Genomic DNA, 16,291 nt, shown 5'->3' with positions numbered 1-16,291 from the left:
TCGAAATGTATTTTCCAATCTTGAGGGACGAAAATGTCCTCGTTTTAAAAGGTTATGGACCTATTTATCTTTTACTCTATATTGTAAATATTAATTCACCCAACTAAATATATTTGCAACAAAATTTATATACTATATATAAAAATTTATATGCTCTATGCAAAAAATTTTATACAGTATCAATAAATTTATGCTATATATAAAATTTTGTATAGTATATCAATAAATTTCTGCGCTGCACGCAGAAGCAGAAAAAAGAAAAAACATATAGGGAATGCTAGAAGGACAATGACTTTGTTGAACAATATAAACAACCACTAATCAAATAAAAACACACTACACCTCCAAATTAACCTCTAAATTTTAATATTAAAATAACTATCCGTACCTTAATAAAATGAACATCCGATATATTTATTATTTACATTATTTAATATTTTCATTATTTATCTATACTTTTCCAAAACATATATGCAAACGTTTCTTTTTTATTTTGCTGCCCTTGCATCAACTTGGTTAAAAATGCTCCTATATATAGTATCACCTTAAAAAAAATTATTAGTCTAAAAATAAAAAAATTTCCTCCGCCAGATTTGTACGAACATGAGAGATTACGAGCAAATTTAAGTTGAACAGTCAACACTCATCACAGCTACCGCAACAAAGACCGAAGATACATAGAACCTTCCCATCAGCTTCTATGAACAATAAATGCACATTTATTTAAATATAACGCCTTATCCCATGGAAAGAGCTGAACTCAAGCTTACGCACATGCATGATATCAAGTCCTTGCTGCACAAACAATTGAACTACTACGATGCTTGCATTATATTATCGATCGTACCCCCACATTGTACCATTCTTACTTTTATTATAGATCCACCAACCAAGTCCCATTAATATCTAGAATCGAATAAAATTTTAAAATATTACTTCCATTATAAATATTTTAACACAGGTTGATATTAGCTAGGTCAGGTAACGTTACAAATGGAATCATATCGCAACAAAACTCCAACTCAGATGATGCCAATTTTGCTTGCAGAACCAAGACTGGTGCAATTACATTGCTACCACGACGAAGTCACGGTTATAATAATCATATCATACACACTACATCTCAAATTTCCAAGGCCACTGGTACGGTGGATATATATGGTACATTTATATTTATTTATATAGTCAGAATAAAAAGTTACAACTTTTAAGCTTATGCTAACTTTTACACTAGCAAATCCAAAAGGACGTTCCAAATAAGTCACATGCAGGTTTTTAACCTCACTCCCACAATTAGAATCTAAGTCTAATGTAAAATGACAAAAACAAGCAAGGGAAAAAAAAGGAAGAAGCTGAAATTGTTTTCTGAACATGATGGTTGTTTAATCAGAATTCATCAGATCTAAGAAGGCATACGAATATTGAAGATGAAATTAAGAGCATGATCAAATTGGAAGTTAAAACCTCTCTCTTTCGTTACTGAGCTGCACCAGTGTCAAGCTTGTTCTGCATCAAAGAGTTCTTGCAATGTGTGATTGCGCCTTGGATTGCGCTCTGCAACTCTTCCATGGAAGAAGAGTCCCCGAAATGCATCCCTGCTCTGGCGCCGCCCTGAGAGAGCACGCCGGAATGACTGGGCGACGATCTCATGGACGAAGGGCAACTGGAGACGCAGCTTCTCCTCTTCCGAGGGTACCTGAGGTTCCCGGAGAAAGAATGAGACAGAACACCAGAAACGTTCTCCTTCATCCCTCTCTTCCCACTGCAACCACCCTCTGTTTTGGATCTCTCTGTTATAGTCGTTAACAGAGACAACACCGTCCGCGAAGACGTCGTCGTTGTTGCATTCACAGTCGCACCACCGCCCTCCGCCAACAACTCCCCGGTTCTCTGTTGCTTCTGCGAAAGCTTCTCGTAAAGAGGCTTCACCTTCTTCAAGTACTTCCTTATGACATCTCTGGCAGTGGCGCTCATTCGCTTCACGGAGGAGGAAGAAGAAGAAGCGGCCACATGGTGGTGATGCTCCGTCTCGCACACTTTGTTGTTGTTGGTGGTGGTGGTGTCCTTGCGGAAAACAGAGGAGAATCTTGAGAAGGAGAAGTATCTATTAGGGTGGTTCTTCTTGATTTGGGAGTGAGGATACTCCTTGGAAGGGTTATGGAGACGCTTGAGCTCGTCGTCGTCGGTCACGGAGCTAGGGCGGGAGGAGTCGCAGTCGGGGAAGAGGGCGAGGTCGCTGGCAAAGGAGGAGGAGGAGGAGGAGTTGGTGCTGGTGGTGCTGCCGGTGGAGTCGCGGGCGGCGGCAGAGGAGGAGGAGGAGGGAGAAGAGAGGAGGAGAGTGCGGACCATGGAGATGCGAGGGGAGAGGTGGAGAGGGAGGAGCTGGCCCTTGTAGAATAGCTCATCGGCAGGGCAAAGTGCGGCGGAGGATTTGCGCGGCGAGATGGAGATGGTGAACTCGAAGTCGGAGGAGGAGGAGGAAGAGAAGGAATGGGAGGGTGAGGAGGGAAGTGTGTATGACTTTGACTTTGACTTGGTTGAGGAGGAGTCTTTCAGTGCTCTCCTCCTCCCACTTGCCATTATTATGAGACTCAAGAGAGCCTATCTTTGTTTTGGTGTATGATAGGCATTCACATGACATGGGTTTCAGTATCACACCCAAACTTGGGGAGAGCCCTCATCCCTTCAACTTATACAATGCTTTCAACGGAAAATACGGGGACTCCCAATATCAAATTTTTTTAGAAAAAATGTGTCCTCACTTAACTATCAAAAAAAAATGAATAATTTCTTATTATTAAATGTAATTTTACACTATTAAAAATACTTTTGATGACTAATTGATAGTTACAAAACACAAAAGTCGGTGACTCTAGTACTCCTCTTTTTTATAAAGACAAATTTTTGTGATTTGTAATTATCAATTAGTCATTATTAATATTTTTAATGATTTGAGATTACATCTTATAATATAAAATGTAGAATTATTTATTTTTTTTATGATTAAGTGCTGATTAAATTTTAATAAAAATATGATACCTAAATTTTTTCATTAACTAAATTATTAATGCTTTATAATTTTAAATTATAATGAATGTCCACTCCGCATTTATCACCTAATTTTACAGTAGAGAGTTTATTAAGAAGACAAAAAATGTTAAGGATTATATAAATATATTAATGAGTGATTTTAGTATATAAATAATATTTTTAGAAATTAATTTAGTATATGAGCCGCTCACATTATTCTCATTATTTAAGCCTCTTGGTATAAATTTTCATCAATACGAAAATTATGTACATCCAACATTTAAGATTTAAGTTACTCTTTTTAGGGAGAGTTTTATTCAATCGTCACTTTCCGTTAAACTGTGTGAGCAATTTGTATGATTACAAAAGACTATAAATGAACAATAACCATGACCTCAACCTGTATATATTTCCTTTTAGGTGTATAACCGTGACATATATTTGACAGAAAATTTTGCATACAAATTCATGTCATCTAGTATTTTTTTTCTTTTGAGAAGAATAGTCAAGCTACTAAATTAGGCAAAATTGACTTACATTTCTTTATGTAATATATATTTTTCAAATAATACAAGCATTCCCACATGATAATACAATTGAGTATCATCTTAATTATCAGCTAAATCTACATGCTGGATTGCTGGTTATAGATTACCGATATACGCAAATTCTCATACCCTCCCCCCACTTATGTATTTCTAAGATATGTGGATATCCCTCATTAAACATCCATCACTTTGGTGCACCTTTCCCCTCCAAAATAAACTGATATATATTGTACCAAAAGAAAATATCATAACTTGACAAAGTAACAGAGACTGAATATTTAAGTATTTAACCTATGTCGTATGTTTTCGAGTGACTAGCTAGCATAAGGTGTTTGTGCTAAAATAAATTTGATTGTACCACTAACTATTGATGGCTCATGTGAATCTGAAGGGTCTCACATGGGATAGGTGGAGTTTATGCAACGTCTTTTGATCTGAGTGGATCATATCCATGTGTCGTTAATTTTGTTACTAGAGGCCATCACGTGCTTTAAACGTGAAACTAGGAGGGCTAAACATGGTTGGAGAAAAACAAAAGGCCGGTTTCATATTTATTTAGTTGAAAATTCATAAAGTTATCGCATAATAATTTAGTCAAATATATCAAATTATCTAATAATTTTTAACTAATAATTTCACACTATCATATAAAAACAATCATATCTGAGTTTTTATATATATATTTATGATACAGCCTCTGCCAACGATTGGAAAGTTGATTAGTTGTTTAGTATTAATTTACATATTAGCAGAAGATAAACAATGTAATTAGTGCTATAAGCGGTGCGATGATTCAAATCTTAGTTGTACACTCAGGCACACTTTTAACTTTATTAATTAATTATATATATTTATTTCGCTCAGAATATTTTTAGTACACTGGCTCAATCATAGATCTGCCTTTGCATTCATGACGACAGCAGTTTTTTTCATCAATGGTTACTGAACGACCATTAATTCGGCAGAAATTATTTTTAATATAGAGATAAATATGATATTTTGATTAAATATTAATATTTAAAATATATTATAGTATTGTAGATATGCAAAAAAAAAAGTCTAACATGCATCTCACGTATCAGTTAGAATATTGACACGTGTCTAACATGCATTTTTCATGTTGCTAGAATAATAACACGTGTCTATACACTCTACGGTATTAACTCACTATATACAAAATCTACCTACATATAAATTATACTAAATAATTTCATTTTCAACAAAATATTAATATTTTTTTCATATAAAAAAAAAATAGCCTTAATTCGATAGCATTAGTAATTAAAAATTATAGTTGCTTTTTTCTTCTCATGCAGATTTAGATTGTTCTTTCTCTCTAGGTGTTGTGTCCAGTTACTTATTGTCATGTGATTTAATTTGGATAGAAATTATTCAATGGTGCATATGCTTTCACCGCACAATTCGTGGCATTACTTGTTGCCATGATGCTTTGCTTACAAGAAAAAGAAATGATTAGGAGACCATCTGATTCTGAATATTAATTAAACATGACATGACTTTGATCTGTGAAGTCGTAATTACTTTATTCATGGCTTTTATGATTGACATTTAGCACTATTATTCATCTTTATCACCACACGTCCTTCACAACAGAAACTTAAGACAACATTTTTTTGGTGGAGCAATACCATCACCCATCACTTTTCTTCACCAAAACACCCTGCTGCCCTTCTTTATTGGCGACTCCCTGCGCAACCAAAGCTGATATGTTTTTCGAAAAATCTAAGGTACACAACAAATACATGGAAATTTGGAAAGAATGGAAACAAACTAAGATAAACTCAATTGCAATATTTATAACGAAAATGGAAATAAGAACTAAAAACTTACCAAACAAAACTTTGAGCCGCTTTTTTATTTTTTATTTTTACAGAAGTACTTATTCATAGAAACGGCCCAACTTAATGGCTTGCAGGCAGATACAATCGAAACTACAAGCCCATAGACTACTTTCTTTATCATGGGCCATAAACTACTTTTTTAACTAAGAAGAAAATAATTGAAACAGCCCAACTTAGCAGCAGGTATAATCCATTACAAACTAAAAGCAAGCACTCATAAATAAAAAGTAGTTACAGATAGTAAGAACAACAACAAAATAGATAAAGATAAATTGAAAAACAACTATTATTTTTCAACTTACGCTGTAATATTTTTTCTGTTTAATTTGCCGAAATTTTGATCGAAACAACATGAGAGGTGGCTACATGAGAGGAGGAGCCTCTCGAGCTCACGATCCTAGAACTAAGATGAGAGAAGAGGGAGAGCTAATCCATCGCAGCATGAAGAAAGTGAAAAAAGCGGGAGGGGGAGAGTTTATAGGGGACACTTGACTCACCCCTCGCTTAGAAGATTGGATGGTAGAAGAAGAGGTAGAGAGAGGGGACTGTAGAACAGAACCAAAACCAGAAAAGAAAACTCAGATGGATGAAGATAGAGGAGAAACAAGATCACCACCTTTCTTTGTGGACAAAGTCAGAAATAGAAAAAGTAAGGGAGAAGGAAGGAATGAGGACATACAAGCCAACAAGAAAGTAGAATCCTCAGAGAATGAAGACGAGGAATATTCAAAGATAACAGTGAAGAAACTGCCCAACGGTATATACAACATCGTCATAGGAGAAGGAGCGAAAAGAGAACTCAGAAAGAACTGGTGGGAGACCTTGATTGTCAGGCTACTGGGAAGAAAATTTTCTCTAGTTGCTCTCAAAAGAAGACTAGAGGTAATGTGGAAAAAGAATGGGAGTATAGATGTTATTGATTTGGGAAATATATTTTTTTTAGTAAAATTTTACAACTCTGAAGACCTAGATTTTGCCCTCATAGAAGGTCTATGGAAAATCTTAGATCACTACCTAACAATACGACTATGAAAACCAGATTTCAATCCTACTGAGACAATCATTGACAGCACAGCTGCTTGGATTAGACTCCTCGGGCTTGCTATAGAATACTACAACAAAGTCGTACTGGAAAAAATTGGCAACATTGTAGGGAGAACCTTAAAAGTGGACACAAACACAGCTGAGGTGGCTAGGGAAAAATTGGCTAGGGTTTGTGTGGAAGTTGATCTTACAAAACCCTTAGTCTCTCAATTCCAAATCAATGGGAACAATCATTTAGTAGAATACGAAGGGCTCCATCAAGTTTGCTTCCTATGTGGCAGATTTAGACATGATAAATCGAGCTGTACAGAAAAATAACAGATGAACAATGCAACATAAAAAAACCAAGAAGAAGCTCAACAGGCAAATTCAGAAGTTGAAGGAAAGGGCAAAATAGAAAATAACACAGAAAACAGGGACAAAAAGTCATGGAAGGACTAGTAGAAACTTACGGTCCTTAGATGTTGGTTCAAAGAAATACATGTGGCAGAAAAAGCACAAAAGGAGGGGAGGGCAGCAGCAGTGGAGGAAATGTAAAAGAAAAAGAGAATAAAAATACCGTTAGTGAAAACAAATCTCGCTTTGCAGTGCTGGAGAATGAGGTGTCAGAGAACGTGGGAGCAGAGGCTGTCTGTGAGGACAATGCTGGAAGGTTAATGAATGAAAGAGAAATATCTTAGGAGAGGCGCAAGGAGGGACCAGAACCTACAAATAGAACAAATCAGAAAACAAATGGCCACAACAGCAAAAAAATAGCACATAAAGCCACATTCTCTAACTCAACCAACCCAAACCATAAAGCCCAAAACAAGGACCAAAACATGAACCCACAACCAAATGCCAACACAACTGTTTCTAATAACCCAATTCCTACACCAGTCAACAACAACACGGCCCAAAATAAGAATACCCATTCTGAAATCCTTGTCCAAGAACACAATATAACTCAGACAAACGCCCCAAGAATCAACACAGACCAAACCCTGAACCTAACTAGCCCAGACCCATCCCATCCAAGTGATATTCATATGTTAGAAATAGACCAGTCACAACACCATCAAGAGAACTGGATGGAGCAGAGCCAACCCAGCCCCCCTCTTTCAATGGAAATTCCAGCCACTGAAATTGAAGAATCAAACTTGGAAGACCCACCTCATCATATAACTTCTACTTTTGACTCAGTACAGACTAGTGAGATGGTGGAAGCCATGGCACAATATGAGAAAATGATGAAAGTAGAAGTGGAGAAAGGCGCAACAGTCCTTCCTGCAGAGGAGAATATGCAAAGTTGGTTTTGCTTTTGATCTGGTCAGTTACCATGGTCTTTATTTTATCTTATTTAAGATGATTATTTTAGCCTGGAATATTAGAGGGGTTGCGAATCAAGCCACAATTCGCACCCTTAAAGAGCTTAAGAGACAATCAAGGCCAGATATCACTCTTTTATATGAAACAAAATGCAGTGGGGAGAGAGCCAAAGAGGTTATTAAAGCTCTAAATTATAATTTTGCTTTTCTAGAGGAGGATAATGATTTTGTTGGTGGGATATGGGTGCTTTGGGACAATCCCTCTATTACTATTAACATTCTAGAGTCGCATCATCAATATGTGCATATGGAAGTCAAGAATCAAAATAACAAAATCTGGTATCTCACTGCTATTTACGCAAGTCCCCAAGAAAGAATTTGAAGAGTATAGTAGATAATACAACAGATGCCTGGATGAGTATTGGTGATTTTAATGAAATTGCGGAAGAAGGGGAAAAAAGGGTGGTGCAGAAATTGATCAACATATATGTCGAAGATTTAGAGAAAGAATTAACAATTGTAAGCTCATGGACCTAGGCTATGTGGGGTCTAAGTATACTGGAAAGGAGGACAACGTGAAGGCATGGATAGAGTGTTTAAAAGACTTGATAGAGGACTTGCCAATGTAGAATGGAGAAAAGAATTCATGAATGCTTGGGTAGAAGTCCTACCTAGAGTAAATTCTGACCATCACCCTCTCTTGGCAATCTTAAATCCTTCAATACCAGAGACCAGGGATAAGTCTTTTCGTTTTGAGATTATGTGGAAGACTCACCCTAATTTTAACGAATTTGTGACAGGTGCTTGGCAAAAAGAAAGACCCCTCCCTGCAGCTTTAGAAGAGCTTGCCACGAAGTTAAAAGGGTGGAATTCAAAAATCTTTGAAAACATATTCAAAAGAAAAAGAAAGATTATGAGTAGATTAAATGGAATTCAGAGGGCTCCCTCTTATGGGAGAAATCCATGGCTGGAAGACCTAGAGAAAAGGCTGTCTGAGGAGTTGAACACCATTCTTGATCAAGAAGAATTGTTTTGGATGCAAAAATCTAGGCAGCTTTGGATTGTAGAAGGAAATCAAAATACACGTTTCTACCATACCAAAACTGCTATTAGAAGATGCAAAAATAAAATCCTAAAGCTAAGGAATAATGAAGGTTGTTGGTGTGAAAGTCAAGAAGAGTTGCAAGACATGGCCATAAGCTTTTTTAAGAAACTGTACAAAGAGAAAGTGAGACATAACCAGAAGTTGGACACCTCCCTCACATACCCAACCTTGTCGAAACAACACAAAGACCTATTTATAAACCCACCTTCCCAAGAGGAAATAAAAAAAAGCCCTTTTTGACATCGGATTTCTCAAAGCCCCAGGTGAAGATGGTTTTCCTGCCTACTTTCTCAAGGAGTCTTATCCAACAATCTTTGTGCAATTTCATCAACCACATCTGGACCGAACCCCAAGCAATCAAAGAATCAAACCAAACCCTCATTGCCCTTATACCTAAGACCAAGCAACCAGAATTTATAACCCAATTTCGGCCCATAGCCTTATGCAATGTCATTTATAAATGTGTTTCCAAAATCTTAGTTGCTATACTCAAACCAGCGCTAGCTGATCAGATAGCCCCTAATTAGTCCAGTTTCGTGCCAGGAAGAATCATACATGATAACATTATAATTGCAAAGAAAATGATGCTTGACATGAAGAAAATGAAAGGGAGAAAAAAATTTATGGCAATAAAAATTGATTTTGAAAAGACTTATGATCGCCTAAATTGGAATTTCATCAATGCTTGTCTGGAGGAATTTGGAGTGAGCAACAATTTTCGCCAAATTGTAATGGCGTGTGTAAGCACAGTAACATAAAAAATCATTTGGAATGGTAGCAAAACGGAAGCTTTTGAACCCTCTAGAGGGATAAGACAAGGAGATCCTTTATCACCTTATCTGTTTGTGATCACTATGGACAAGCTCTCACAGATAATAGAAGAAGAAATGATGAGAAAAAACTGGATTCCTATGAAAGTAGGTAAAGATGGGCCCATCATATCTCACCTCCTTTTCGCTGATGACTTACTGCTGATTGCAGAAGCTAAGGAGGACCAAATGGCAAAAATTATGAAAATCCTTAATAGATTTGGTGAAGTATCAGGTCTGAAGATAAATGCTGAAAAAATATCAATTATTTTCTCTAAGAACGTGGATCAGAATGAAAGGGGCAGAATCCTCAGCAGTAGCATTTTCAAGGAAATGCCCCATCTAGGAAGGTACTTGGGAGCCATGTTGAGCAACACTAGAAAAAGAAAAAAAAATTTCAGGGAACCATTGATAGAATTAAAGTGAAACTAGGAGGATGGAAAACAAATTGTCTCTCCCTTGCGGGAAGAATTACCGTAGCCCACTCAGTCATTAGCCCTACACTAAATTTTGACATGATGCATACTCAAATCCCTAAAGGAATCTGTCAAGAGGTGGAAAAGATTCAAAGAAAATTCATATAGGGAGAGAACACAGACAATAGGAAGATTCATGCTGTTAGCTGGAAACTCATTTGTCAACCAAAGAGGCTTGGAGGATTGGGGTTCAGAGATCTATCAAAGATGAATGAAGCGTTTCTGGTTAAGATCCTGTGGAGAATTGTTACAGAGCAAGAAGCTCTCTAGGCTAGAGTTCTCATTAGTAAATATGGCAGGGGGCTTAACCTCAAACAAAACATCAGCAGTAAAAAAGCAGATTCCGCTCTTTGGAGAAGCCTTGCAAAAATAGGGGACATCTTCTATCAAAATATTTCCTATGCTATAGGGAATGAAAGATCGGATAGAGTTTGGAAGGATAATTGGGTTAAGGGAATTAATACTTTAATGAATTACAACCTCAGTCCTATAAATGAAGACCAGCAAAAAATAACAGTTTTAGAAATCTCTAATGGAATGGGTGAATGGAATTTTCAATGGCTACAAAGTCATTTATCAGAGGAAATTATAAAAAAAATTACAGCAATCATGCTCCCTTTGGAAGAATTGGGAGAGGACAAAATCATGTGGAACCTTACAAATTCAGGAGAATTCTCAATCACAAGCACATATAACATGTTGGCGCAACATACAATCACTCAAGATCACACATGGGAAATAATATGGGGATGGAAAGGACCTCAAAAAATCAAAATTTTTATGTGGCTTACCTCCCATTCCAGGCTAATGACATCGACTAGAAGAAGAAGATTGCTGGGAACCTGTTACAGCTGCCATCGATGCGAATGAGTGACAGAAAATATAATTCATGTTCTTAGAGATTGCCCAGTCGCTTCATGCATATGGACTCGATTAATAAACCCAAGACAGCTTCAAAATTTTTTCAGAGCTCCCTTTGATGCATGGTTGAGATGGAGCCTTACATCCAATCTGAGCAGCAACCCCAATAAAAACTAGATTACCATCTTCATGGTGACTTGCTGGTGGATGTGGCGGTGGCGAAACAAAGAAATTTTCAACTTTCCCTTCAGAAGACCTAACGACGCAGAAAGAGTAATTCACTTATATGTCTCTGAAATCTCCCAAGCTTTTAAAAAGGAGAATTTGGTCAAGCTAAGAAAAAATAGAATTGAGAGGCACATCTCTTGGACACCACCAACAGAGGGATGGATCAAAATCAACACAGATGGAAGCTCACTGGGAACCCAGGAATAGCGGGATGTGGAGGAGCATTGAGGAATAGCGATGGGAGATGGGTTGCGGGTTTCACAGTTAATCTGGGGCACTGTACAGCTTACCAAGCAGAACTTTGGGGTGTACATCACGGCTTAAAAACTGCTTGGGATTTGGGTTTTAAGAAAATAGAAATTGAAACTGATTCTAGATCAGTATTCGAAGTACTAAAAAGGGAGAAGTATAATCAAGAGCATATTAATCCTATCCTCAGAAGCATATTTGTGTGGATAAACAAACAGTGGCAAGTGACTATTAAACATATTCTAAGAGAAGAAAATAGAGTGGCAGATTGGATTGCAAAAAGGAGCACTAGCAAGGAGTTAGGATACCATTTTATTGACAACCCACTCATAGAACTTAAAAAAATTCTGGCTGATGATTTCACAGGGGCTATCCTATCCCGTTCTGTCTATGAATTATAATTTTTTTTCTTTTGGGGCTGTTAAGCCCCTGACGTGGCGGAAATTGGTGAGTTAAGAAATTAATATAAGAGATACGTTGCAAGTACAGTTCTTAACCAACCAGAAATCCGCTTATCAATTTAGAAGGTTGTCACAAAATTTAAATTAAAATACTGGGAGTATGAGTCCCAGGTCGTCTCCCAACGAGTTGCAGAAAGGTGTGCTATTTTATTAATCAGATGTTTTCAAAAATGGTTTGAGTTGAATAACAGGAAATTAAATTAGAAATTGTGTACTTTTAAATAAAAGCCTTGGCTGGGAGTAGATTAGTTGGAAGCCCTATTCTTGTTGGAGTACTCTCAAGATTAATTGATAATTGAGGGTTGTTCTGTTTAGTTATCCCTTACTAGGTAAAGGAAAGTCAAACAAGTTGGAAAGCTATTTCTATTCACAAGTCCCAATCCGCTCAATTGAAAAGGATTGGTGTCAGTGACTAGAGGGCAAACCAACAATAAACCCAATTACAATTTTTCTTTTTAGCATTCCAACTCAAGGTCTTCCTTTCAATCAACTCCCATCCAAGTTATGGAACTACTCGCTCATTGTGAATATAGAATTCATAACATAGGAAAGGGAAATATAGAAAGACATGATAAATAATAATCAAAGGGATCAATTAAAAATAAAGATAGTTCTTGTATTAATAAACTCTAAAAATAATTCAATAATAATTCTAAATAAACAAAGGACATGGAAGAGTAAGAGACAAGTAAAGAAAACAAACTAGAATGACGAAGTCTTGCTGAGGTAATAACTCTTCTCAATATCCCAATGCGAAAAGCAATCAAAATAAAATCCTAAGAACTATGAATGTGTAGAGAGAAAACCTAGAGGAGGAGTAAAACTAGATCTAAAACTGAGAATTGTCTGTAATGAATTGTTATTTTCGTTTCTGCATGTTCCTTGGCTCTAGTCTGCTTTTCTAGGCCGAAAATTGGGTCAAAACAGGGACCAAAATTGCCCCCAGCGAATTCTGCAGATTCTGCAGATCGTGCATGTCACGCAATCGCGTCATTCATGTGGACGCGTCATTCGGCGTTTTGTCTTGCCACACATGTGCGTCGTCCACGCCTCCGCGTCACTTGTGCAGTTCCAATCCGCGCGGTCGCGTGAGCCATGCGTCCGCGTCACTGCGATTTCCTCTATGTCGCGCGGTCGTATGAGCCATGCGTCCGCGTCACTTCTCGCTGGTCATCTCCTTAATTTCTTGTGTTCCTTCCATTTTTGCAAACTTCCTTTCCAATCTCCAAGTCATTCATGCCCTATAAAGCCTGAAACACTTAACACACAGATCACGGCATCTAATGGAATGAAGGAGAATTAAAATACAAAATTAAAAGTCTTTAGGAAGCAAATATTCAATCATGTAATAATTTTAGGAAGGAAATATAAATGCATGCCAATCATATGAATAAGTGGGTAAAGAATTGATAAAACCATACAATTAAGTACAATATAAACCATAAAATAGTGGTTTATCAACCTCTCCACACTTAAACGTTAGCATGTCCTCATGCTTAGTTGAAGGAGATAAAATAAATGAGTAGGAACATGTAAAACTCATGTAATGCAGTGCAACTTATATATATGAATGCAACTATATGATTCTGGTCTACTTGATCAAAAGTAAATAGGTTCTTCAAGACAATTACAAATCAAACTCCACTAATTCAATTCTTATACAGTAAGAACAGATAAAAATGCAAGAAGGTAGCTCATGAAAGCAGGGAACATAGAATTTTAAGCATTGAACCCTCACTGATGATGTATGTACACTCTAATCTCTCTAGTGTATAGGGCAATCACTCTATCCTTCTCTAATCATGCTCTCTAATTTTTGTTCTTCACCTAACCAATCAACAATATTTAATATATTAATGCAAACATCATGGGGTCTTTTCAAGGTTGTAATGGGGCCAAGGTAAGGGTAAGGATACATATATGGCTAAGTAAGCTTATAAATTAAATCTTTAATTAACCCAAGCTTCAACCCAACATATATATATTCTATATAACTTAAGATTCACACCTAGCTACCCAAAATTTCTCTTTCACATTCCATACTCATGTATCAACTTTTATTTTGATTTTATCATACATGCGTTGATCTTTGAATTCTTAACTTAGCATTGGGGTAATTTTGTCCCCTTAATTATTTATTGAATATTTTTGGATTTTTTTTTCAACATAAACTAAAAATAAACATAGCTAATCAATGCACATAGATTTTTAATTCTTATAGTTTCACATGAGTAGGTACCCAAATTCCCATTATATTATTATGACACATTCCCTTATTATCTTTTGTTCCCACAATTTCCCATACTTAATTAACACACACAATTCTATCTTAAGCTAACCAAAGATTCAATTGGGATATGTAATTGTTTTTTCGCTTAAGGCTAGTAATGTGGTAAAATACAGAACAAATGGGATTTAAAGGCTCAAAGTGGTTAACAAAGGTAATTGAAAGGGTAGGCTTAATTTGGATAAGTGAGTTTAAACAAGTAATAGCCTCAATCATATGCAAACATATAAATATATTAAACATTGGACATATAGGATGAAACAAAATGTAGATTACAATCATAAAGAAGCAAACACACAAGAATAAAATGATTATGGTTAAATAATGTAACCATGCATTTGGGCTCAAATCTCACAGGTTGTGTGTTCTTTAGCTCAAAAATCATGTTCCAAATACAACTTCAAGCAATTTTAACATAAAAGTTTTGATTAAAATTAGTGAAATTTTGTTCTAAAGATAGGGTCTTAGAAGAAACTTATTGTCTTTTCAATCAAGTAGAACATGCATGCAACTAATCTATTACTATGCAATTTATCCTATTCTACAAAAGAAAAACTAACTAAATATCCTAATTTATTGGTGTTAGGGATGAGAAATTACCTCCAGAAGTTAGGTACTGACCGACCTCCCCACACTTAAGGCTTTGCACCGTCCTCGGTGCCATCTGTCAGGAACAAGGGTGGGCTGGTAGCAGTATCTCCACAGTCGGGACCGTCATGGCTCCCTGTGCTGGTAAAGAAAGTGGAGTCCGGGGTGTCTGAGTCCTTGAATTTTCTCATAATCAGCTCCTTAAGGTATGTGAATCGGCGCTTGTTACGGCGCTCTCTTAGCTTTGCTTTTTGTTCCTGCCGATCCAACTTTTCAAGTATCTGATGGAGCAGTTAGTTTGTTGTAGGTGCTTGTGGTGCTGATGGAGGGGTGTCCTCAGCCGGTTCTGTAGGCTGGCTAGTAGTGACTGCTGGGAGTCTAATATATTTCCCGTTAGGGACGTATTGATCATTCCGTGAAAGCATGGCTTTGGTGTCCCCAGCTCTGTAGGAGACTCCGGCTGCTGAGACGAGATCTGAGACCAAGGCGAAAAAAGGTAAGTTGTCCGCAATCTGTACGTGTCTCATGGCGTTCCGGATGTGTCTCGGTAGGTTCAGAGGCTGGTCTATAAGGATGCACCATAGTAGAACGGCCATGTCTGCAGTGAAGGAGGACTCGTGAGTGCTCGGAAAGACGTAATGGGACATGATCTGTGCCCATACGCGAGCCTCCAAGGTAAATGCTGAAGCCGATATTCCCTTAGGACGGGAACGGTGGTATCCGTAGATCCATCTGCTGCCAGGTAGTGTGATAACTCTGAGAACGGTGTCCCAGTCAAATTGGTACATCTGGCGCTTGAGTGCGGCTTCTTGAAAGGCGTCTAATCCTTCTGGAGCAGGGGGAAGATCTAGAGCTCATTGAATGGCCTCTTCTGTAATGGGGATTTGCTTTTGATGTACATAGACAGACTGCAAGGTTGGCAGGTGGAAATTAGAGTAGAACTCAACTACCCAAGAAAGATTAACCTGCCTTGGCTGTCTCTGGAGAAAACCCCATTGTCTTCGTTCAATTTGCGGCTCAACAAAGGTAGCAATATTGGGCGGGAGGATAAGAAGGTATTCATTGTTGTAGCTCCGTCCTGCCAGGATAGGGAACATCTGCTCACAGTAGCGATTGGGAAATCGCGCAGTGTCCTTTGCTGGGAAGGCTTTTTCTTTTTCATCAACCTTTATAATTCTCTTAATTCTTTTTGTTGAGGGTTTGACTGCAGTTGAAGAAGGCTCTGCTACTAATGCTCTTTTTGTTCCTCTTCTTGCTGGTGGTTTGGGAGTAGCTTTCTCTTTTCCTTTCTTGGTGGCCATCCAGAAAAGGGAAAAAGAAAGTAACATGAATTCAAAGGGACAGAGCAAGGAAGAGGATGGTATGGGTGGTAATCAATGCGCATTAAAGATGAATGAAGTTAACACATGATCATGACTACATGTGAAAAATCATAA

The 16,291-nt window shown here is 37.3% G+C and overlaps 1 protein-coding gene across 1 annotated transcript; it reads right to left on the bottom strand.

Moving 5' to 3' along the window:
- Positions 1-1,126: 1,126 nt before the first annotated feature.
- On the bottom strand, positions 1,127-2,766 carry LOC112749885 (probable membrane-associated kinase regulator 1). The gene has a single exon (XM_025798310.2). The coding sequence runs from the start codon at positions 2,578-2,580 to the stop codon at positions 1,477-1,479; it is 1,104 nt and encodes a 367-aa protein (XP_025654095.1). The 5' UTR covers positions 2,581-2,766; the 3' UTR covers positions 1,127-1,476.
- Positions 2,767-16,291: the final 13,525 nt, after the last annotated feature.

Source organism: Arachis hypogaea, chromosome 15, assembly GCF_003086295.3.
Source record: "Arachis hypogaea cultivar Tifrunner chromosome 15, arahy.Tifrunner.gnm2.J5K5, whole genome shotgun sequence".
Taxonomy (NCBI): domain Eukaryota; kingdom Viridiplantae; phylum Streptophyta; class Magnoliopsida; order Fabales; family Fabaceae; genus Arachis; species Arachis hypogaea.
Note: the sequence above shows the minus strand (reverse complement) of the source record. Positions and strands in the feature narration are given on the sequence as shown.